The sequence below is a fragment of the Anolis sagrei genome, chromosome 6, assembly GCF_037176765.1.
Source record: "Anolis sagrei isolate rAnoSag1 chromosome 6, rAnoSag1.mat, whole genome shotgun sequence".
Classification (NCBI taxonomy): domain Eukaryota; kingdom Metazoa; phylum Chordata; class Lepidosauria; order Squamata; family Dactyloidae; genus Anolis; species Anolis sagrei.
The window spans coordinates 12,595,012-12,620,396 of NC_090026.1; the positions used below are offsets into that span (position 1 = coordinate 12,595,012).

At 40.4% G+C, this 25,385-nt stretch overlaps 2 protein-coding genes across 2 annotated transcripts; both read right to left on the minus strand.

Annotated features, from left to right (window-relative positions):
- Positions 1-2,995: 2,995 nt before the first annotated feature.
- On the minus strand, positions 2,996-12,375 carry LOC132779316 (vomeronasal type-2 receptor 26-like). The gene is made up of 6 exons (XM_067469591.1): positions 12,160-12,375; positions 9,587-9,766; positions 6,516-7,364; positions 5,428-5,646; positions 4,501-4,627; positions 2,996-3,900 (listed from the first exon to the last, which is right to left on the minus strand). Exons 1-6 carry the CDS (start codon positions 12,373-12,375, stop codon positions 2,996-2,998), a joined length of 2,496 nt encoding a protein of 831 aa, XP_067325692.1.
- A 4,599-nt stretch (positions 12,376-16,974) lies between these two features.
- LOC132779246 (vomeronasal type-2 receptor 26-like) lies at positions 16,975-23,949 on the minus strand. The gene is made up of 6 exons (XM_067469592.1): positions 23,734-23,949; positions 21,589-21,768; positions 19,897-20,745; positions 18,639-18,866; positions 17,967-18,093; positions 16,975-17,879 (listed from the first exon to the last, which is right to left on the minus strand). The coding sequence occupies exons 1-6, from the start codon at positions 23,947-23,949 to the stop codon at positions 16,975-16,977; spliced, it is 2,505 nt and encodes an 834-aa protein (XP_067325693.1).
- Positions 23,950-25,385: the final 1,436 nt, after the last annotated feature.

Consider the following 25,385-nt stretch of genomic DNA (forward strand, 5'->3'; position numbering starts at 1 on the left):
GAATTCTTCTTTGGTGTTTTCTCCCTTTTTCCACTTCTTGTGCATGTCTCTTTTGTGTCTTAGCACAGTTAGAAGTTAGAGCGAAGGTCCACCTGGATCTTCAAGATCCAATGAAAAATCCAAAGTATTTTTAACCTTTTGAAAAACATGATTTCAGGGTGTTTCTGTGTTAAATAGTGCAACCTCTTATTTGGGCATTTTGGAACATGTTTTGTGCACTCAGTTCCATTGCCTTTAGAGCAGAAATATTTGGATTCAATTCTTCTCCAGGTTGTTCTGCTGATGCTTTTCAGCACATTGTGCCCAGATCTAGGAGAAGCAGCGAGCAAAGGAGATTTTTTTTATTTTCCAACAATGTTTAAGTTTCAGTTCTGATGTATTCTCTCATACTTAAATAGGCAGATGAGTTTTACACCACATGCCTACAACACTGTTATTACATCTTACAGCAAAAACAACCAGTTCCCCTACCACATCATTAATTCCATGTTGGTATGAAGTCATGGCAGCATATCTTAGCATTTTGATTAATCCCACCTAGAGGAGGGCTTTGGTGACTGCGAGGTGTAATGTTACCATCAGCTCTTTTAGATGGGAGATATCAAAAAGTGGAACGTTCCAATATGGTTTGTTCTTGGGACTTGGTCTCTGTTGAACCATGTCATAATTCTCTGTTTGTTTGCCCCAAATATGATAATATCCAGATGAAATACAGGAATTCCATTTTTTCAGTGTCGTCAATGGCAGGGATGTTATAAAATTTCATATCTTCTGAACAACCCTGATGCATTCTTTCGTGAGATTGTTGTAAATGTTATTTATTTATTTATGTCACTTTTATCCTGCCCATATCAGCCCAAAGGTGGTGTATCCTTGAGATTAGAAATTTTTAAGTATGTTTTCTTTTTATCTGTGACTACCTCTTGTTGTATATACCCTTATGGTGATTTTGTTCTTATATATGCCAATAAAGGTTTTGTGAGAGAGAGATTCCATGTTTAATTTCCATAGTTGCATCCTATGGAGAGAGATAATAGAATTTAGAGAGAGAGAGATAATAGAACTGTCTGGTTGAGAATTCAAATGTATCCCTTTTGAATGATCAAAACTGCAAAACCAAGGTTTCCAAGAGACGGAAGTACAACAGTTAAAATAGAATAATATAGCTATATTTGGGTAATGAAAAAGAATCTGCTATCTCTTCAACCCTGGATAGTCATTTGTTGTAGACATGGTTGATCTAGATCAGTGTTTCTCAAACTCTTCTCCTCCCGGTGTTTTGGATTTCAGCTCCCAGAAATCCCTGACAGTTTACCAGCTGTTAGGAGTTGTGGGAGCTGAAGTCCAAAACATCTGGAGGAGCCGAGATTGAGAACCACTGATCTAGATGTACAAATATTTTGATGTTATCTATTTATGCTATTTCTTGACTGTAGTTAGAGATAAAGCATTCACATGACAGTTGAATATGTCAAATTTTAAAATGATAAAACATATAGGAAAATTAATTACAACAGCATGTAACATTGAAAGTCACAGCAGTAAAACTCCCATTTAAATATCAACAAGAGCTGAGTCTATTTAGACTGAGATCAGGAAGAGATGGAACCTTTAGGGCAGCGTTTCTCAACCTGGGGTTCAGGCCCCCTGGGGGATGTCACGGGGGGGGGGATGTTACAGAGGTGTCTTAGGAACCCCTTTGGCAGAGAAGGCTGAAGTTCTCTCCTCCTGTCCTTCTCTTCCTTTTTGGAAACAGATGGCAAATCCTCCCATCAAAATCCTTCCTCCTGCTGTGATTGGCTGGCCTCTCAGCTGGCCTCTCAGCCAAGGGGAGGGCTGTTTCTGAGACTCCAGGCAGAGAGGGGAGAGCAGGCATGCTTGGCCCATGGGAGCATTGTGCACATGTGCAGGAGAGGGAGAGTGTGTGAGACTGGAGGGAGGCCCATGCCAGAAAGTTCCTTCAAAGCATGGGGCTGCTATGTGAGAAGTTTGGCCCAATTCTATCATTGGTGGGGTTCAGAATGTTCTTTGATTGTAGATGAACTATATATCCAGCAACTACAATTTCCAAATGTCAAGCTCTATTTTCCCCAATCACCACCAGTGTTCACATTTGGGCATATTCAGTATTTGTGCTAAGTTTTGTCCACTTCTATCATTGTTTGAGTCCACAGTGCTCTCTGGATGTAGGCAAACCACAGCTCCAAAACTCAAGCTCAATGCTCAACAAACCCTTCCAGTATTTTCTGTTGGTCATGGGAGTTCTGTGTGCCAAGTTTGGTTCAATTCCATCATTGGTGGCATTCTGAATCCTCTTTGAGTGTAGGTGAATTATGAATCTCAGCAACTACAACTCCCAAATGACAGTTGTCCCAACCCCACCAGTATTCAAATTTGGACGTATCAGGTATTTGTGCTAAATTTGGTCCAGTGAATAAAAATACATCCAGCATATCAGATATTTACATTACAATTCATAACAGTAGCAAAATTACAGTCATGAAGTAGCAATAAAATTAATTTTATGGTTGGGAGTCACCACAAAATGAAGAACTGTATTAAGGAGTTGTGGTATTAGGAGGGCTGGGAAACACCGCTTTGGGATATTTAAGCTACCCAAACATATCTGTATATCTGACGTTTCTGATGACTTCAATACATGTATGTATATCACAACGGCAGCAAGGCCAATTCTTATGTGAACATGATACAATATATATTTTAGTGTTGTTGGACTGTTTATGTTAATTGCTGTGCTGTAATTATTCTTTGTCGGCATCTAATGACTGCCAATTGTAAGACACCTTGACTCACCCTTTGGGGGTTGAGAAGGACGGGATATCAATGGTTTAAATAAATAAATAAATAATATAAATATGTTGTCTCAACTTGTGTTCATTTTTAAATTAAACAACTCTTTATTGTCCATTGACACAAGCAAGCAGTCAGTCACAATTGACTCAACCCCACTCTTTAGAATGGGACATGACATGTCTCACTTCCTTTTCTGTACTATCAGCTGTCCTTGCTTGTTTAATTCAGGGTGCACCAAAATAATGAAACATTTTGGAGAAAAAATGCAACCCAGTAAACCAAGACTAGATGCTAAGATGGAGAAGATCTCCACAGCCACTGTGTATTTTCCCTTGGTGCTCAAATAGGCTGGAACAAAACATAACCAAACACTACAGAAGAGCAGCATGCTGAAGGTGATGAATTTAGCTTCATTGAAACTGTCTGGTAACTTCCTGGCAAAGAAGGCCACGGTGAAGCTGATGAGGGCTAGCATCCCCATAAAGCCCAGGACACAGTAAAACAGAACGGTGGAACCTTCATTACATTCCAGCACAATTTCTTTAATCACAGAGTGTTTGTCAAAATCTGGGAATGGGGGAGAGATTGCCAGCCACACCATACAAAGAATGGTTTGAATAAAGGAAGAGGAAATGACAATGGAGCTGGCCAGTCTTCTTCCTATCCATTTCCTCATCCTAGACCCTGGTTGGGTGGCCAGGAAAGCTAGAACCACAATGGTGGTTTTGGCCAAAATGCAAGAAACAGCCACCGAGAAGATGACCCCAAAAACAGTCTGTCGGAGGAGACAGGTCACCTTCTGAGGTTCACCCATGAAAAGGAAAGTGGAAAGGAAGGAGAGCAGGAGGGCAATGAGCAGAGTATAGCTGAGACTGCGATTGTTGGCTTTCACGATGGGGGTATCTGAATATTTAAGAAAGACTGCAAGCACCAAGATGGTCATGAAAGAGAAGGAGACTGCAAGAGTGGTCAAAGCAATTCCTAAAGGTTCTTCATAACTCAAGAAGCTTCTGTTTTTCTGAATGCAAAAATCTTTGGCATTGCTTGAATATTGATCTTCCTGGCATTCGATACAGTCATCCATATCTGGAAAAGAAATCAAAGTGTATTGACAAAGGGAAAACCTAGCCATGACAGATAATATTAAACATTGGGTTGTTGTAGGTTTTTCGGGCTCTATGGCCATGTTCTAGAAGCATTCTCTCTTGAAGTTTCGCCTGCATCTATGGCAGGCAGCCTCAGAGGTTGTCAGGTTTGTGGAAACTAGTAAAATAGAGTTTATATATCTGTGGAAGGTCCACAGGAAAACTCCAGTCAAGAAATAATCAGAAACACCTAATCACCTCTGAAGAAAGGAATTTCCCAGGCAGAAACAAGCCTCACCTAAAAAACTGTCAGGCCATCAAATGCTAATCAAGGTAGCCAATTGAAACATTCACACCTAGCTCCAACAGACAAGAGTTCTTTCTCCCACCCTGGACCGTCAATAGATATATAAACCCAATTTTCCTAGTTTCCACAAACCTCACAACCTCTGAGGATGCTTGCCACAGATGGAGGCAAAACATCAGAATGCTTCTAGAACATGGCCATACAGCCCGAAAAACCTACAACAACCCAGTGATTCCAGCCATGAAAGCCTTTGACAAATCAATATTAAACATGTTTTTATATTGCACTGCTCACCTTGCTGATTTGAAATCTTTCCTTCTGGACATGGAAGGCAATTATAGCAACAGAATGGCATCCCTTCCACCTTAATCTTGCTATAGCCTTCTTGACACCTTTCATTACACATGGAAATGGGCTGCACCTATGAATAAATGGAATTTAAAATATTTTTATTTTTATCCTTAAAATTATTTATTTAATTATTTCCCATTAGTTGCTCTTGTCTCCAGTTACACAATTGTTCTTTGCTGGTATTGCATGGAGAGTATTTGCAATACAGCCTGCTGCCTGGACATATTACTACAACCATTGGCCTATGCATGTTATCAAATGTTATGAATTGTTGGGAGAGGGGCACAAACCATGTAGAAGCTTAAACATGTAAGCATCTCCCATTCACTCATCTATATGGTCAACAACTTAATGTGAAAGAGAGAGCCAGTGAAACATGTAACACTACTTTATGTTCCCTTGACTGTGTGGAGTGCACTTCATGTATAGAACCTTTCCAGGAGAGCTAGTGATAACATAGGCCTGCAAAACATTTTAATGTCTATTGGTTTCATGGGAATTGGGCATTCATGCTCCAAAATGACCTCAGATTTGGTGCATCATGGACATTTTTTCACAACTTGATTTGACATTTTGTTGCTGTAATAAATGACCACCCAAAGAGTAAATACTAACAAAGGGGTTAAAGTCTTCTAATAGATGCTCAAAACATGTTAATTTGCGGTTATAAAACACAAAAATCTGTTCACATCCATACTGTGTTATCAGCTGTGGTATAACATTCTTATTGTGGGTTTTTTTTTCATCCAGCACCCCAAAATACACCAAAGACAGCTAAAATTTTGAAAATTGAAAAAAGTTATCATTGGTGGCCTGAGTATTAAGGATTTCAGGAGCATAAGAAGTAAGATATGGTTTGAAAAGACCTACCATGTTGGGCCAGGTGATATCACATGCAGAAATGCTTAACCTCTTCTCGACTGAAACATGAGGATCAATCATTCCAATTTTTACTTTGAGAATGGAAAAGTTTGAGAATATGACCCAGTTGATAATGTCGAAACCAGCTTCTATTTCTCCATTTTGATTAAAGGAAACTTTTCTCCCAGCACTATTGTTAAATGAAACACTTCTCAAATAATGGTGGAGCTATGCAGAATGACAAGAAGGTAGATGATAAAGGCAGCAAAAGCATGTGAAGATCCAAAATTGAGAACTATTGGAAGAGCTAGGGAGATTTTTCACTGGCTACACAATCTTGGTCCAGTCCAGAGGACAAATACTTCTGGGTCCCAGAGACATGAGTCCCAGAGGCAACTAGCCACACCTGGTAAAACCTGCAGTGCTACTGTCTACACAGTCCTGCTGGCCTAAGACCACATTGACCACATTGGACCTTTACTTCACCTTTCATGTTGATGCCACAACTCCCAGAAAACTATTGAGTTCCAAGCTCCAGGTCATTGTAGACATCTTGTTCCACATAAACAGATCTGCATGACTAGCAAGAAGGGTGGTGGCAATGTCCACTCTTTCTTGCTGGTGGTTTGGCCCCCCTATCCTAACATCATAAACCTTGAAAGGTATGGTTAGGCTTTGGCAAGGTGCTCAGATGGAGCTCTGAGACCATCTAACAGCAACATTGCCAATATAGGCACAAGTTCTTATCCATTTCCCTACACTGATCAGGGGGTGGCAACAAGGGAATTTGGTTGAATGGGAGCTGATCCAATTGTCCAGGGGTATCCTAAGATCCAGGATACCCCAGAATTTGAACTCTGGAATATACCCCATCTTTGCAACGTTCAGCAATGATACAGTGAAGGTGACAGCTCAACAGAATGGTTGTGGTCCTGGGCATTCTGGACAATAGCCCTGGATCTGGCATGTAAACCTCCTGGCGCATATGAGTCGCTAGTTGAACATCTAGATAATTCATCAGACCCTTTGATTATGATGCAGACAAAGTACGAGATGGGGGAATCCTAAATACCACATACAAATGCACAGGACTCTACCTGCCACAGCTGCTGCTGCATCTGTCCCCTCCCATCTTGCATTCCACTGTGTTTAACTTTGTATGAGTGCATAGCTTGCAAAGCATGGGCCACAGCATAGACAGCATTGTAGACACTGTAGCTCTGAGCAGTCATGGTCATTTCAAACAAAGACCCAGGAAGAGTTTCTAATTTTTCCTCTCCAGTGCAGATGTTTCCAGTGTCCTCATTTGAGGCAGTGCTTGGAAAAGAACATTGAAACACCAGTTCCCAAAAGATCCTCATCAAGCTCTCCTGATTTTCTGAAGCAGGGTTCATGGTCTGAAGGAATTGCTGGAATCCTGGGACCTTCTCTGAAGAAACTGCAAAAGACATTGTACCATGGAGGAAGTGCATGATACAATTCCTTTGAAAAGGAATGGATGTAAATTCCATCTGGGCTGTCATGATCCAGACATGGCTCTTGGATGGCATCTCCTCAAATTCTGCACCATGGTAGACCATTCTCAAAGCCACTATGCATTGATTCTCACCATATAAGATGACAACCTTGACGGTACTTCTTGCAATTATCCCATGCATTTCATAATACTTGAACACTAAATTATCAATATTAGTGGAAAAAGACTCTCGGGGTAATTCTTTTATAAAATCAAAGCAGATACCGTTCTGATGGAACATGGGAAGTATGTCATGTACAAATTTTTCACCACTGTCATTGCCTATATAAAGCACTCCAACCCAAGTCCACTTGAAATTCAAGAGCAAATGGAGAATGCCCTCATTCTGATGGTACTCATTTGGGAACATCCGGTGGAGAGAAGCAGCTTGGGCATTGTTAGTCATCACAGGGGCAGATCCATATATGAGCTTAGGAAAGAAAAGCAAACATAGAAATAGAAGAATGGATTTCCAATATAAAATGCTCATATCTTTATTTCACATCGTACGTGCATTATTATTACCATATATAAAGAGCAACATTTCCACTAGAGTTGTGTGTGGAATTAGTTTCTCCCATTTCTCCCGTTTCTTTTGTTTCATTTGTTTCTTCAGGAGCGTGAAACGGGAACCCCGCTCCCCGCACAAAAATCAGCTTGACACAAAAGCAAGCTGGAGCCGATCCTAGCTTCAAGCCTGCTTTCTTCTGCAGCCAAGTGCCTTCCAGAAGAACATGCCTCTTTGTGTGGTTGTTCAGTCCCAGAAAGCATGTGCACCTGCCAGAACCTGCAGCTGAGTGCCTCTTACTCTAGAGTAAGCTTTCCGAGCCTGCATGCCACACCACACACGCACTCTCCTTAGAAAGAGAGTGCACATGTGGAGTGCAGGCCCAGAAAGCACATGCATTTGCCAGTACCTCCAGCCAAGCACATCTTACTCTAGGGTAAGAGGCTCTCGGCTGCAGCACTGGCAGGTGCGCGTGCTTTCTGGGCCTGTATGCCATGCCACGCATGCACTCTCTTTCTGAGGAGAGTGTGTGTGTGTGGTGTGCCGTGCACGCCCAGAAAACGTGTGCACTTGCCAGCGCCTGCAGCCGAGAGCCTCCTCTAGAATAGAAAGAAATAGCTGGTAAGAAGCCTCCTTAAAGCACATGCCAGGAAGGGGAGCCTGGGTGGGAGGCCACCACCCTACAATGGTCCAGTAGAAAACAGATCTTTGGGAGGCCCAAACAGAAAACAGAAATCTGCCCTCCTGATTTCGGGAAGGCTCCCAAAAATGGAATGGGGTCCCCACCAAAATTTGGGACACGAAACAGGTGAAGGTTTATCCCGATTGCAGAACCTTAATTTCCACCCAGTCATCATTAAATGTTCCATGGTCAGCAAAAGAGATTTTCCTGACTAAATTGTAGAAGGAAATTGCACTTTCCCCCATTATATTACAATATAACTCTCAATCAAATATTTCATTTTCTAGTACTGGCTTCAAGAACCTTTTCCAAATCCTTCAAGAACCTTTTCCAAAACCATTATAAACCAAATACAGGCTAAACATTCCTTGTTTAAAATTCTGAAATCTGATATACTACAAAATCTGAAATTGTCCCCATGGGTGGCTGAGATAGTGCCATCTTTGCTTCCTGGTGGTTCAGAGTACACAAGCTTTCTTTCATGCATAAAAGTATTTAAAGTATTTCTTGCCATTACCTTAAGATAATATAAGGTGTATATTAAACATATATAAATTTCATGTTTAGATTTGTTGTGTCCCATCTACAAGATATCTTATTATACATGTATATGCAAATACACATATTCAAAATCCAAAATTCAAAACTCTTCTGATCTCAAACATTATAAATAAGTGATACACAACCCATAGTTACTTAAAACTGAATTGCACACAATTTTCTTCACAAGAAACTTGTTGCAGCCTCCCAACATATTCAAACCTAAACATAACAATTCTGCATGAATTCTGCCAACCCATTCAATCCAGAATTGTTTCACTTTTAGCTTCATATTTATATTGATTTATGCTTAAATATAGATGTCATCTTTATATCATTATTACAACTTTGCTTTTGTACCCTGCTTCCATCTCCCCAAAGGGATTCAGGGCACATTAAAATATATAAACAACAGCATAAAACAAAATAAAACATTATAACAATATATAAAAGCAAATATCAACCAATAACCAGTGAGCTCTGCGATAATGATCAGTCTCTGAGCTCGTCCATGTACTTTAACCAGGTAGGGCGTTATTGGTTTTCTGAGTCAGATATAGTATTTTTCTGTTTTTTCACCTTTCCCCATACACTACTGGAGGCAACTCAGCATTATGTTTAATGATAGGAAAGATTCTGAGAGATTCAATCAGACTTCCATTGGGGTCTGAACTTTATCTTGAAAAATTGAACAAGGAGACATAATTTCTCATTTTAAATGCCCAGCAGGAATGAATAGAGGAGTCTCTGCTGCATAGATGATTGAAAACCCCAAACAAAGTTTTACTCATAGCAGAATAACAGGTTGCCGAATTATTTCTTCTTTGCCAACTGGTTTCTATATTGAAACCACACAAAAGTGACCTAAACCATATAGAGTGAATGGCTTGTTGCCATCCAAAGTTTCATGAGTACGTCTTACCTGTGGGACTTTGTAAAGGTTCAAAATGTTGTCCACGTACTGGCAGAACTGGGGGTTGGGACCCACGATAACAGAAACTGTGTTGTCCTGGTCATCACACTTGTAATTAGGGATGAATCTGTCATGGGTGGAAAAAAGCTCCATCGAAGCAAGATAAGTCCACTTTGCCATGAAATAATTGTTGAAGACATGGATGCCCAGGGTGATATTAGGTAAGAGTTGGGGATTTTCATTGATCTCCTGTACAGCAAATGTCAAAGCCAGAATGTGCTGGTAATTTTGACTAAAGAACCTACAAAGAGAGTTAAATCCTTTCTCAGAAAGCATCTCTTTCAGAATATGAAATCTGCAACCGATTTAATATAGCCGGTGATTGATATTGTGGGGGGGAAACTGAAAATTGTAATGACAATCAAGAAATATTGATGGGACCAAGACTTCTGTGAATAGCAGCTGATTGGCAATATGGATTTGAGAGTCACAAAACACAGAAACTGAACCTTATTCAAATACAGTTTCAAACACATATTGCTTTATTTGTATTGAAATTTAAATGACTATGCAATCTTTCTCTTTTTTGCATTTAGGTACTAGACAAATAAGTAATTAATCATTACTTTTTTTGACATGAAAAGTTAAACTGGATAATTAAAATGTACAAGAGTAAAGCCAAAGATGGCATGATTGAGAGTATGAAATGGAAATGTAACATCAGTGAATGATACGTAAAGGTAAAGGTTTTCTCCTGACATTAAGTCCAGTCGTGTCTGACTCTGGGGGTTGGTGCTCATCTCCATTTCTAAGCTGAAGAGCTGGCGTTGTCCATAGACACCCCCAAGGTCATGTGGTCAGCATGACTACATGGAGCGCTGTTACCTTCCCGCCAGAGCAGTACCTATTGATCTACTCACATTTGCATGTTTTCGAACTGCTAGGTTGGGAGAAGCTGGGGCTAACAGCGGGAGCTCACGCCTCTCCCTGGATTCGAACCTGCAAACTTTCGATGAGAAAGTTCAGTAGCTCAGCGGTTTAACCCAATGGTAGCAGGAAAAAAGAGGAGATAATTGGGAGTAGGGAGGGACATAGTGTCTTTCCTATAAAATGATACGGTAACAATAGTGAGAGCAGCATAAGCAACAATGGAAAAAGCAACCATATGACCAAGGACAAACTAAGATAAAAAGTCTGTATAACAAACTAGTCTGCTTGAAACCAGTCCATGATCTTAAGGAATGGTTACAAATGCCTTTACGAACCGCAGCGAAGACTAAGATCTTCTGGGGGGGGGGGGGGCTTTGTTCTTGGTCCCACCACTGTCACAGGCGCGATTGACGGGGACGAGAGAGAGGGACTTCTCAGTGATTGCCCCCCAGCTATGGAACTCCCTTCCTGGTGAGATTAGATCTGCCTCCTCCCTCCTGTCCTTCAGAAAGATGGTAGAAACCTGGCTGTGGGACCAAGCCTTTGGGGCAGTGCAATGAGGCAATAATAGTAAATCCACTCTGCTGATCAGAGCCAGCATGGTGTTTTGAGATGGTTTTAAACAACTGATTTAAAGTAACTAAAAGATATAACTGTTTTTAGTGTTTGTGTATATTTATAGTTAGTTTATGTTCTGGCATGGAATGCTTGCTGTATATATGATGTGCTCATCCCTGAGTCTCCTTAGGAGAGAGAAGGGTGGAATATAAATGTTTATTATTATAACAACAACAACAACAACAACAGCTGACACGATATGAGGATTTAAAGATAGAACTGCAAAGACTCTGGCACGAGCCAGTAAAGGTGGTTCCAGTGGTGATTGGCACACTGGGTGCAGTTCCTAAAGACCTTGGCTTGCACTTAAAAATGATCGACGCTGACAACGTTACCATCTGTCAGCTGCAAAAGGCCACCCTACTCAGATCTGCATGCATTTTTCACTGATACATCACACAGTCCTAGACACTTGGGATGTGTCCGACATGTGATCAAATACAAAAGCCAACAGAGTGAGCTTGTTTGCTGTGTACTAATCTTGTTGTGCATCAAATAATAATAACAAACTGGTGGGATCACAATCCCGAAAAAGTTACATATAATGAACACATCAAAGTACTCTGGGACTTCCGAATTCAGACTGACAGAGTTTTGGAGCACAATACTCCTGACCTCACGATAGTGTTAAAAACCCACTTGTTGCAATCCCAGGTGACAGCAGGATTGAAGAGAAACAACTGGAAAAGCTGACACGAGGATTTAAAGATCGAACTACAAAACCTCTGCCACAAGCCAGTCAAGGTGGTCCCAGTGGTGATTGACATATTGGGTTCAGTGCCTAAAGACCTTGGCCTGCACTTAAACACAATTGGCGCTGACAAGATTACCATCCTCCAGCTGCAAAAAGCCACCTTACTGGGATCTGCACGCATTATTCACAGATACATCACACAGTCCTAGACACTTGGGAAGTGTCCGACGTGTGATCCAATACAACATCCAGCATAGTGATCTTGTTTGCTGTGTACTAATCTTGTTGTGTTTCAAATAATAATAATAATAATAATAATAATAATAGCTACCCCATACATGAGCTCATCAAGTTGCTCGGCGGCAGGATGTCTTCTAAATGTCACCAGTTCAGAGAATCTGTAGATCTGAGAAATAATGCCAGCAATGAGCAAATCTCCTGAATAATATTGCCTGTGCTTAATAGAGAGAGGATTACCGGTACCACAGTTAACCACAGGCTTATTGCACAAGACATGCAGCAGGACAATGAATACAGATGCTGTCAACAGGAACATCCTTTATGCAAATCCACCTGCCAGCCGTGGGTTCATTCCACCGACATTGTCAATGTGTTCTATTTGGCTGAATAAATCAGCCATGGGCTTACTGACCTCAAGTACTGCAAGGAATTGGGCAAATGGGACTGTGTCTGTCTCCACTCTAAATATTAATACTAGGAGTATTAATACAAACTTTCAGCCTGAGCACAGTGTTTTCCATTGTTCTCTGCTCTTTCTAGAGCCCTGAGAGGTAGTTATTTTCATAATTATAGGGTAGTAACCATACATTCTTTTTTCCTTTGTGTGCAGCAGTGAAGGAGAAATCGTGCTGATTCCCATCTCAGAAGAAGTCATCAGGGGTTACCAAAGAAAAACAAGGATTTCCAATGAAAAGGGAAACAAGGTCAAGCATAGAAATAACTAATTCAGAAAAAGTGGGAAAAGTTCTGAGGATGCCTGCCATAGATGCAGGCGAAACATCAGGAGAGAATGCTTCTAGAACATGGCCATAAAAACCTACAACCATCCAGTGATTCTGGCCATGAAAGCCTTCAACAATAGAAAGTGCATTGTTCAAATTGGGTATTACTTCTTTCAAGAAGTAATGGAAAATTCCATCCCTCATCATAATAACAGTAAAAACAATTACATCCTATGTATTATTGAGGTTTGTTGTTTGGTGGGATGATAGAACTGTGGTTGCAAATTCAAAAGTATGACTCAGAGTGGCTTTACAGATAGGCAGCAATTTGGTGCCATAAACACACAGGCAATAACATAAATAATTACATTAAAACAAAAATAATTAAAACAAATGAATATTAAAGGTAAAGGTAAAGGTTTTCCCCTGACATTAAGTCCAGTCGTGTCTGACTCTGGGGATTGTTGCTCATCTCCATTTCTAAGCCAAAGAGCCGGTGTTGTCCGCAGACACCTCCAAGGTCATGTGGCCGGCATGACTGCATGGAGCACCGTTACCTTCCCTCTGGAGCGGTACCTACTGATCTACTCACATTTGCATGTTTTCAAACTGCTAGGTTGGCAGAAGCTGGGGCTAACAGCGGAAGCTCACACCGCCCCCTGCATTTGAACCTGTGACCTTTTGATCATCAAGCTCAGCATCTCAGCGATTTAACCCACTGCACCACAAGCTTATTATTAAAATCAATTATTTTAATTATTTTAATTATTAAAATCAAACCATCCAAAATCATGATCCAAGGCCGCTCCACTTGTCATTTCACTATTCCTTATTCTCTTATTGCACTAAAACTTGCTATCCAAAAGCTTGGTCTCATAACCACGTTTTTATTTTCTTCCCAAAGGTCAGGAGGAAGGGAGCTGCTCTAGTTTCACTGAAGTGGGAGTTCCATACACGAGGGGCCTCCACTATGATGACCCTGTCTCTCATCCTCACCAAGCATACCTGTGAAGGAGGCGGACAGAGAGAAGGGCTTCCCTAGAAGATCCTAACCTCTGAGGTGGATCATAGAGGGAGGTACATTTGGACAGGTAAGCTGGGCTAGAAACATTTAGGGCTTGGGTTGTTGTAGGTTTTTCGGGCTGTTTGGCCATTCTCTCCTGACGTTTCACCTGCATCTGTGGCAAGCATCCCCACAGGTTTTGAGATTTGTGGAAACTAGGAAAATTGGGTATATATATCTTTGGAAGTTCCAGGGTGGGAGAAAGAACTCTTGTCTGTTAGAGTTACATGTGAATGTTTCAGTGGGCCACCTTGATTAGCATTTGATGGCCTGGCAGTTTTTGTGTGTAGGTTTTCTGAAAACTGTGTGACCCAATTGTTGGAACGTAACCCCCACAATAAGTGAGGGTACACTGTACATTTTTGGGGAGGGTGTGAAGTCTTGGCTCTGCCTTCTCCTCTCCTCTGCTTTAGTTCCCCATGATTACAGACCTTCCCAATAGTGTAGATAACTTCCTTTATATTCGTTTTTTGGTTTGAACTTAAAATCCCCCCAGAGGTCAATCTTAGTTGGTCTATTCCATTTTTATTTATTATTTTATTTATTTCGTGTACTTCTACCCCGCCCTTCTCAACCCCCAAGTGGGGACTCAGGGCGGCTTACAAAAAGGCACAATTAGATGCCTACACAATAATACAAATAAACGTGTAAAACAGTAATTAAAACAATTAAATTCCCTGTATAAAGCTCTTGCTGGACTCCTTTTTTCTGCAGCAGAGTTACAGAGAACAGTGTCTTAGGTATTGTCTGATAACCCAAGCCCAAGCAATCCAAAAACAGGCATTCTTAGCACCTGCTGCATTTAGCAGTATTATTATACCAACAGTCCAAAGGATAACAGAAGCTTTTGGCCAGCCTAAACTTCACAGGAAAGAAGATTAAGACAGTTTATAAGCAACAACTTGTAATCCATCACTTTGCATCAGAGGCAGAAGATTCCAGAGAGATGACTACAACCAGCAAAATCTCCTTTTGTAATGTATTGTTGAAGTTATCTTATGATAGTTCTGGGTGGAGTTAACCCTTTATTCATCTTGTTTGCAGTAAACTCATTTGGTTATCTTTTCACCTTGCCTAAAGTGCCTCTGTCTGCTAGGGGTCTTAATCTTAACAGAAGGTATACAGATAGCCCCTGAATATAGTTAGACACTATAGTTTTTCCAAAAGTTTGGGCGTGCTATCACAGAGGGTATTTTGTTATTAAGCCTACTTGCCCAACAAAATAGATAGATAGTGTTGACATTAAACATTTTTGGTATTTCTATGATGTATTTAAGGATAAAGCATTCACGTGACTGTTCTGGAACAACTGTTCCAGGAGCTCCAATTTTATTTGCTTGGAACTAAAGTTTGTTTGCAATCTCAGGCTTGAGATTTTGCAACAGGGTGGCTTCCTGTTATAGTTTGCAGTCATAGGGCAAGCCCCTGTCCATCTTCATTTAGCTTTGGTTCAGCCCCTTTTTCTGGGTTTTGGGAAGAGGGAGGAACCATTTCAGTTAGTTTTCTACAGGGAAGTCAATGTACAGGATGTATACAGATTTCCTCCTGTAAAAAGGCTTCGACCCTTAAGACCTCCCGGGGGAGAACCAGTCTTAAGATCATCTAAAGATTCTCGAAGGTTCCAGGGAAACAGCTTTACAGCCCTGAAGAATTCCAGAGGGAATAACAGCTTTAAGCATCAAGGATTCCAGCTAAGTGATTACAAGCCTTTTGATAGGTTCGCTCGGCGTTGAGACGCAGTTCAGCCCGGTAGTGAATCCACATCAATAAGGTTTAAGTTCATAGTTAGCCTGGGAGAAATTTAGAAAAGGGTTTTCCTTTAAAGCAGTGTTTCTCAACCTGTGGGTCGGGACCCCTGAGGGGGTCGCGGAGGGGTGTCAGAGGGGTTGTCAAAGACCATCAGAAAACACAGTATTTTCTGATGGTCATGGGGATTCCATGTGGAAAGTTTGAGCCAATTCAATTGTTGGTGGAGTTCAGAATGTTCTTTGATTGTAATGAACTATAAATCCCAGCAACTACAACTCCCAAAAGTCAAGGTCTATTTTCCCCAGGCTCCACCAGTGTTCACATTTGCACATATTGAGTATTTGTGCCATGTTTGGTCCAGATCCACCATTGTGTGATTCCACAGTGCTCTCTGGATATAGGTGAACTACAATTCCCAAACCCACCAAACCCTTCCAGTGTTTTCTGTTGGTCATGGGAGTTCTGTGTGGCAAATTAGGTTCAAATCCATCGCTGGTGGAGTTCAAAATGCTCTTTGATTATAGGTGAACTATAAATCCCAGCAACTACAACTACCAAATTACAAAGTCAATCCTCCCCCAACCCCAGTAGCATTTACATGTGGGTGCATTGGGTATTTGTGCCCAGTTTGGTCCAGTGAATGAAAATATGTCTTGCATATCTGATATTTACATTATGATTTATAACAGTAGGAAAATGTTATGAAGGAGCAACAAAAACAATGTTATGGTTGGGGGTCACCACAACATGAGGGACTGGATTCAGGGGTCACGGCATTAGGAAGGTTGAGAACCACTGCTTTAAAGTAAAGCAAACAATCAGTTAGAAGCCACCAGTTGTTTGAAGCCTGAAAGTATTTGTTTAACCCTTTGAAGACAAAAGGAGTTTCTGTTGATTGTTCACCAATAAAAAAATTGTTATTTCACAAGCCTTCTAAAGCCTGTTTATGGTGAAAATCCTTCAAAATTTCTCTTCGGGCCCCCTGGCTTCCTGTTGGGCCAAAAGGTGCACGTCCTGTGTTAAAGGCTCTTCATTTCAAGCCCAGCAGTGACAGAACAATGACAGTTGAACATGCCAGATTTTAACATGATAAAACATGCAGCAAAATTAATTAGAACAGTAGCAAAGAATATTGAAAACAACAGTAGTAAAACTCCATAATACAATCAAATCTTGAAGGAATTTGATCCTACAAGAGTCTCCCTTTTAAACACCAACCATAACTGACTCCATTTAGCCTTCAAAGATCAGGAAAGGAACTGATGTGTTTGGGGTATTTATTTAGCCTATATGGATATACCTGCTTATTTCACAATTCTAAAGACTTAAAGGCAAACAAATTTGACTCAACCCCACTCTTTAGAATGGGACATGACATGTCTCACTTTCTTTTCTGTACTATCAGCTGTCCTTGCTTGTTTAATGCAGGGTGCACCAAAATAATGAAACATTTTGGAGAAAAAATGCAACCCAGTAAACCAAGACTAGATGCTAAGATGGAGAAGATCTCCACAGCCACTGTGTATTTTCCCTTGGTGCTCAAATAGGCTGGAACAAAACATAACCAAACACTACAGAAGAGCAGCATGCTGAAGGTGATGAATTTTGCTTCATTGAAACTGTCTGGTAACTTCCTGGCAAAGAAGGCCACGGTGAAGCTGATGAGGGCTAGCATCCCCATAAAGCCCAGGACACAGTAAAACAGAACGGTTGAACCTTCATTACATTCCAGCACAATTTCTTTAACCATGGAGTGTTTGTCAAAATCTGGGAATGGGGGAGAGATTGCCAGCCACACCGTACAAAGAATGGTTTGAATAAAGGAAGAGGAAATGACAATGGAGCTGGCCAGTCTTCTCCCTATCCATTTCCTCATCCTAGACCCTGGTTGGGTGGCCAGGAAAGCTAGAACCACAATGGTGGTTTTGGCCAAAACGCAGGAAACAGCCACCGAGAAGATGACCCCAAAAACAGTCTGTCGAAGGGGACAGGTCACCTTCTGAGGTTCACCCATGAAAAGGAAAGTGGAAAGGAAGGAGAGCAGGAGGGCAATGAGTAGAGAATAGCTGAGACTGCGATTGTTGGCTTTCACGATGGGAGTATCTGAATATTTAAGAAAGACTGCAAGCACCAAGATGGTCATGAAAGAGAAGGAGACTGCAAGAGTGGTCAACGCAATCCCCAAAGGTTCTTCATAACTCAAGAAGCTTCTGTTTTTCTGAATGCAAAAGTCTTTGGCATTGTTTGAATATTGATCTTCCTGGCATTCGATACAGTCATCCATATCTGGAAAAGAAATCAAATTATATTAGCAAGAGGAAAACTTAGCCAAGACAGATAACATTAAACATGTTTTTATATTGCACAGCTCACCTTGTTGATTTGAAATCTTTCCTTCTGGACATGGAAGGCAATTGTAGCAACAGAATGGCTTTCCTTCCACCTTAATCTTACTATAGCCTTCTAGACACTTTTCATTACACATGGAAATTGGCTGTACCTATGAATAAAAAGAAGTAAAATATTTTGACTAAAATGTTTATTATTATTATTATTATTATTATTAAGATGAAAGATAGCACCAGAGAAACACACAATGTAGTTTTTGCCCCCCGCCTTTACTGTTTTGGAGTTATTCATGTACAGTTTTGAAAAGGACTGCAAAACGGAGGGTTTTACAAACTTCTTTTATTTAATGTCTACTGTCTTTAAAGGAATTTGACATTTTTATTTTAATGTTCATACTGCAAATCACTTCTGCTGTGAGGGAATTGGCCGTCTGCAAGTACGTTGCCCAGGGGACGCTCTGATGTTTTACCACCCAGTGGGAGGCTTCTGTCATGTGCCCACATGAGGAGCTAGAGCTGACAGACAGGAGCTCACCCTGCTCCCTGGATTTGAACCACCGATCTTTCGGTCAGTAGTCCTGCCATCATAAGGGTTTAACCCATTGCACCACTGGGGGCTTTTGTAGCAGCAGAAGTAAGACATGGTTTGAAAAGGAGATATATTCTCCATTCATCTCAAAATACGTATAAGACCTACCTGGTTGAACATTCTGGGCCAGGTAATATCACTTGCAGAAATGCTTAATCTTTTCTCAACTGGAACATGAGGATCAGCCTTTCCAATTTTTACTTTGACAATGGACAGGTTTGGGAATATGACCCAGTTGATAATATCAAAACCAGCTTCTATTTCTCCATTTTGATTAAAGGAAACTTTTTCCCCAGAAGTATTGTTAAATGAAACACGTCTCAAATAGTAGTGGAGCTAGACAGAATGACAAGATGGTAGATAATAAAGACAGCAAGAGCATGCAAAGATCCAAAATAGAGAATATCCATCTGAATATATGGGGATATTCTTTACTGGTCACAAAATCAAGGGCCAGACCAGAAGATAAATGCTTCAGTTGGGTCCCAGAAGCAGCTAATCACACATGGCCAAACTGCTATGATACTATCTACACACAATCCTGGTGGGCTGAGACCACATTGGCCAAACTGGACCTTTACCTTCATGTTGCTGCCACCACTCCCAGAAAACCATGGAGCCCCAAGCTCCAGGACAGGCATCCTCAAACTGTGGCCCTCCAGCTGTTTGGGCCGCAGTTTGAGGATGCCTACTCCAGGTCATTTGGGCACCATGCTCCGCATCAACTGATCTGCATGACTAGCAAGAAGGATGGAGGCATGATCCACTCTTTCTTGCTGGTTGCATGAGCACCTGTCCTGACATCCCAACCTTGAAAGCCTACAATTAGGCTATGTCAAGTCCTCAGATGGAACTCCGTAACCATCTAATAGTATTAACATTGCTGCCAAAATAGGCACAAGTGCCTCCTCTTTATTTGCATTGATCAGGGGGTTGTAACCAGGGAATTGGGTAGAGTGGGAGCTGATCCAGTTGTCCAGACTGCCCCGAAGCTCTAGGATACCACAGAATTTGAACTCTGGAATATCCCTCATATTTGCAACACTCGGCAAGGATACAGTGAAGGTGGATGTGGTCTTCAGGCATCTGGACAATGGTCCTGAATCCGACATGTAAACCTCCTGGTGCATATGAGCCCCTAGTTCAGTAGTTCTCAGCTTATGAGTCCCCAGATGTTTTGGCCTTCAACTCCCAGAAATCCTAACAGCTGGTAAACTGGCTGGGATTTCTGAGAGTTGTAGGCCAAAACACCTGGGGACCCACAGGTTGAGAATCTAGATAACTCACCCGACCCTTTGAATATGATGTGGACAAAGTACAAGATGGGGAAATCTTAAATACCACACACAATTGCACAGGATTCTACCTGCCACAGCTGCTGCTGCATCTGTCCTCTCACATCTTGCATTCCACTGTGTTTGACTTTGTATGCGTGCATAGCTTGCAAAGCATGGGCCACAGCATAGACAGCATTGTAGACACTGTAGCTCTGAGCAGTCATGGTCATTTCAAACAAAGACCCAGGAAGAGTTTCTAATTTCTCTTCTCCGGTGCAAATGTTTCCAATGTCCTCATTTGAGTCAGTGCTTGGGAAAGAACATTGAAACACCAGTTCCCAAAAGATCCTCATCAAGCTCTCCTGATTTTTTGAAGCAGGGTTCATGGTCTGAAGGAATTGCTGGAATCCCAGGACCTCATTTGAAGAAACTGCAAAAGATATTGCACCGTGGAAGGAGTCTATGCCAATATTTCTTTGAAAAGGAATAGTTGTAAATTCTATCTGAGCTGTCATGATCCAGACATGGCTCTTGAATGGCAACTCCTCAAATTCTGCACCATGGAAGACAATTCTCAAAACCACTATGCATTGATTTTCACAATATAAGATAACAACCTTAGAGGTGCTTCTTATAATAATCCAATACATTTCATAAAACTTTAACACTAAATTTTCAATTTTAGTGGAAGAAGAGTCTCTGGGTATTTCTGTTATAAAATCAAAGCAGATACCATTCTGATGGAACATGGGAAGTATGTCATGTACAAATTTTTCACCACTGTCATTACCTATATAAACCATGCCAACCCAAGTCCACTTGAAATTCAAGAGCAAATGGAGAATGCCCTCATTTTGATGGTACTCATTTGGGAACATCCGGTGGAGTGAAGCAGCTTGGGCATTGCTATTCACCACAGGGGAAGATCCATATACGAGCTTAGGAAAGAAAACAGAAAGAAAACAATATAAATAATATAAGTGTTCACATCTTTGTTTCACAATGTGCATTCATTATTGCCATAGACAAACAGTAACATTTCCTCCAAGTCATCAATAGATGTTGAAAGGTCAGCCAAAGAGATTTACCTGGCCAAACTGTAGAAGAAAAATGGCACTTTCCCCTATTATAGTACAATATGTCTCTGAATTGAATATTTTATTTTTTAGTACTGGCTAGGGGATAAGAGACCCCTTTTTGTTATGAAGAACTTTTCAATAACTTTAAAGCCTTTTTTAATTGAAATTTTTCAGTAAGAGAAAAGGTATCAGAACTTTTATAGAACAACATTCAGACATGCAGGCATACAGATTCGATGTAACTACAATGAATCAACAAACAACCTACAGTTACATTAGGTAACAAACAGACGGGGGGGTTACATTTTCACTCAGCATTCACGTTACCCACACACAGGCCCGTAGCCAGGATTTCGTTTCAGGGGGGGGGGGGGCCTAAAAAAATTTCGGGGGGGTTTCGGGGGGGGGGGCTGAGTCTGAGTGAAAGAGGGCCTAGCTTAGCAAACCTTTTGTATTATTACCCCAATACCCCCATGCATATGGGATATATTGATTATGGTGATCAGATCATGATATGAATAAACATAACAGTTTAAATAATGCACCAGTAAGGCCTTTTCGCGAACCACCATCAGAATTTCGGGGGGGGGGAGGGCTTTATAGCCAGCTGGTTTCTATCTTGAAACCATACAAAAGTGGTCTAAACTGTAAAGATGGAGTGAATAATTTCTTGGAGTCCAAAATTTCATGAGTATGTCTTACCTGTGGGACCTTGTAGAGGTTCAAAATGTTGGCCACGTACTGACAAAACTGGGGGTTAGGACCCACAATAACAGAAACTGTGTTGTCCTTGTCATCACATCTGTAGTTTGTGATGAATCTGTCATGGGTAGAGATAAGTACCATTGAAGCTAGATAGGTCCAGCTTGCCATGAAATAATTGTTGAAGACATGGATTCCCAGGGTGATATTAGGTAAGAGATGGGGATTTTCATTGATCTCCTGTACAGCAAACTCCAAAGCCAGAATTTGCTGGTAATTTTGACTAAAGAACCTATAAAGAGAGTTGAAACCTTTGTCATGTTTGCATATTTGTATGGAAACATGTGTGGTAATACGTTCAGTATAAGTAGCTTTGAGTCTCCTTTGGTAGAGATAAAGAAGAGTATAAATAAATTTATTTGCTCTGTTTGTACTCCACCATTCTCACCCCTTTGGGAGACTCAAAGCGGCTTACAGCTCTGGCAAAATTCAATGCCATATAGACACAGCCATAGAAACACATTAAAACATATTCCAGCAACTGCACAATTAAAACAGATTAAGCAAATAAATACACAGATTAATAACAGAGTTAAAAACATATTCTTATAATAAGAATAAGAACAATAGTGAATCTACTTCAGAATATGATCTCTGCTACTATTTGAATGTGATGTGATTGATATTGCATAAAAATAGTGAACATAATACAAAGAATCAAGGACTTATGTGAATATAGCAGACAGATTTGCGGGCCACAAATACAAACATGGCACCACATTAAATTAGAACCCATACTGGGTTGCTGTGAGTTTTCTGGGCTGTATGGTCATGTTCCAGAATCATTCTCTCCTGATGTTTCACCCACATCTATGGAGGCATCCTCAGAGGTTGTGAGGCATCCTCAGAGGTTGACCTCACAACCTCTGAGAATGCCTGCCATAGACGTGGACAAAATGTCAGGGGAGAATGCTTCTGGAACATAGCCATACACTTCAGAAAACTCACAGCATCCCAGTAATTCCAGCCATGAAAGCCTTCAACAATACGTAGAACAGATACTGCTTTATTTGACATTTTAATGCCTATGGAATCTCTCTTTTGTCTGATGGATTTCTAATCTGGACAAATTATTAAATGAGAGACTAACAGTCATATTTCAACACGAGTCTGTACAAGGATAAAGCCAGAAATTGCATTATTGAGAAGAAGAAATGGAAATGCAATATTAACAGAAGATCGCAGAAAATAAAAGGAGATATGGGTACCAGGAGGGAGGGTAAAAATAGCAACAACATTAACAGTGAGATTGCATGAAATGCAACATTTGCTGAAATTCTTCTAACATTCATTCAAAGGCAAGATCCTTATCCCTTATTTCACTTGGAAAACCCTAGGCACTTTAGATACAGAAGGTCAGCTTCTCTCACACAAACATTAGCTTCATTAGGCTAGTAAGAAGAATATACTTTAAGGTACCAACTCTATACCTTCAAAGGAGGTGGAGGTGAAGATGGAGACACTTTTCAAGTCCTCCTATGAGCACCCCAAGAATATCCTGCAAAATTGGCCTTGATATAACTTTATCAATGTTCTTATTATACCTATACATTAGCTTCCAACTCACAAGAAGCCTCAAAACTATCCCCTTCAAAACTTGCCATTGTAATATAGGAGTTTCTAAAGCAATCATTGGTCCAGCTTCAGGAAAGGACTTGGAGTATATCTACACTGTAGAATGAATTCAGTTTGAGACCATAGCTCACTGCTATGGATTTGTTGGAGCTGTAGTTTTACAGGGTCTTCAACGTCCTCTGCCAAAGGGTTCTGGTGTGTCATAAAACTACAACTCCCAGTGAAACCACAACTCCCAGTCTTCCATAGCATTGAGCCATTGCAGGTAGTGGTGTCAAATTGCATTAATTCTACCCTTGAATAGTGGATATGAAGATGAATTTAACAAGTAATAAAGATCAGCATCAGCACCAGCAGTGTAACTGACAACAATCATGTGGTCCCAAAGCAGAAGATGTACAGATTGCATATTCCCCTACTGACATACAAAATTTAAAATTATACCAGATCATCTTGCTTAAAGCTATTCTATTATCTAAAGGGATGAATACAAATTGATACCCCGTACATGAGCTCATCAAGTGGTTCTGCAGAAGGGTGTCTTCTAAATGTCTTCAGCTCAGAGAATATGTAGATCTGGGAAATGATGCCGGCAATGATCAGATCTCCTGAATGGTATTGCCTGTGCTTAATAGAGAGAGGATGACCAGCACTACATTTAGCCACAGGCTTATTGCACAAGACGTGCAGCAGGACGATGGATACAGATACAGTGAGGAGGAACATATTATATGCCAATTCACCTCCGGTTTATTCCTCCGACATTGTCAATGCGTTCTGTATGCCGGATCACAAGAACTGCAAATGGAACTGTGTCTGTCTCCACTCTGAATATTAATACCTGGAGTATTAATACTAATTGCCTCTCTGAGCACACTGTTTTCCATTGTTCTCTGATCTTTCTAGAGCCCTGGGAGGTAGTTATCTTCATAATTATAGGGTAGTAACCCTATATTCTTCTTTCCTTTGTGTGCAACAGTGAAGGAGAAACCATGTTGTTTCCCATCTCAGAAGAAGTCATCAGAGGTTACCTAAGAAATAGCAAGAGAAACACATGGGTTTCCAATGAAAAGCAAGACAGGGTCAAGCAGAGGAATGACCCATTGAGAAGAAAAGGGAAAAGGTGTTTTGTAATTGTTGAGATCATGCACCTTTTGTTCAAGTTGTGAAATGAGAAAGTTTAAATGTCCTAATGAAAACTCCCATTAAGTTGCAATTATCAAAGACGTGGTTGCTTCCATAGCATTTTTTCACAATTTCATAATGAAGTTGCCTCTCTTTCCTCCTCTTCCTCCACTACTATCAACACCATTCATCCAAGCTTCAGTTATAGACAGGCCTGTCTGGCATAATAGGAAAAGGGGTTTCATTTACCGTATATACTCAAGTATAAGCCAACCTGAATATAAGCCGAGGTACCTAATTTTACCACAAAAAACTGGGAAAATGAATTGACTCGAGTATAAGCCGAGGGTGGGAAATGCAGCAGCTACTGGTAAATCCCAAAATAAAAATAGATACCAATAACATTGCATTAATTGAGGCATCGGTAGGTTAAATGTTTTTGAATCAAACTGTACGTTAAGATAAGACTATCCTCTGATTAAAGCATTATTCTAACCTTCTTCAGTGTAAATGTGTTTACATATCCTTCCAATAATAATAGAGAAAAATAATGGAAATGTAATAATAACAGTAATAATAGAGTAAAATAATAAATGCAATAATAACAATAATAAAAATAAAATAATAAATGTAATAATAATAGAGTAAAATGATTAATGTAATAATAATAATAATAATAATAATAATAATAATAATAACAATAATAGAGTAAAATAATAAAAAACCTTGACTCGAGTATAAGCCGAGGGAGACTTTTTCAGCTTAAAAAAAGGACTGAAAAACTAGGCTTATACTCGAGTATATACAGTATTTGTTTAAGATGCCACCATCGTTCTCTCAGGCCCAAGTTGGCTTCCAGAAAAGGTAAATTCAAGACTGTTTAGAATAAAATGTGGGGGGGGGGGGGGGGGGGAATAAAATTGGACTTATGAAACATTTTAAAATAAATTGAAAACACAAAAGATCAATAAAATATCCAAATGACCACTTTAGTTATAAATTAAAGGCTTGCTTGAACAAAAACATATTTGCCTACT

Excerpts from the sequence above, each read along its gene's own strand:
- LOC132779316 (XM_067469591.1), bottom strand. The coding sequence starts at position 12,375 with ATGTTCCTGTTGACAGCATCTGTATTCATTGTCCTGCTGCATGTCTTG. Across the intron at positions 4,628-5,427 it reads ATATCACCTGGCCCAACATG|GTGCAGCCCATTTCCATGTG; the intron begins GTAGGTCTTTTC and ends ATTTATTCATAG. Across the intron at positions 3,901-4,500 it reads AAAGATTTCAAATCAGCAAG|ATATGGATGACTGTATCGAA; the intron begins GTGAGCAGTGCA and ends TTTCTTTTCCAG.
- LOC132779246 (XM_067469592.1), bottom strand. The coding sequence starts at position 23,949 with ATGTTCCTCCTCACTGTATCTGTATCCATCGTCCTGCTGCACGTCTTG. Across the intron at positions 18,867-19,896 it reads TGCAGCAGCAGCTGTGGCAG|CTCCACTACTATTTGAGACG; the intron begins GTAGAATCCTGT and ends CATTCTGTCTAG. Across the intron at positions 17,880-17,966 it reads AAAGATTTCAAATCAACAAG|ATATGGATGACTGTATCGAA; the intron begins GTGAGCTGTGCA and ends TTTCTTTTCCAG.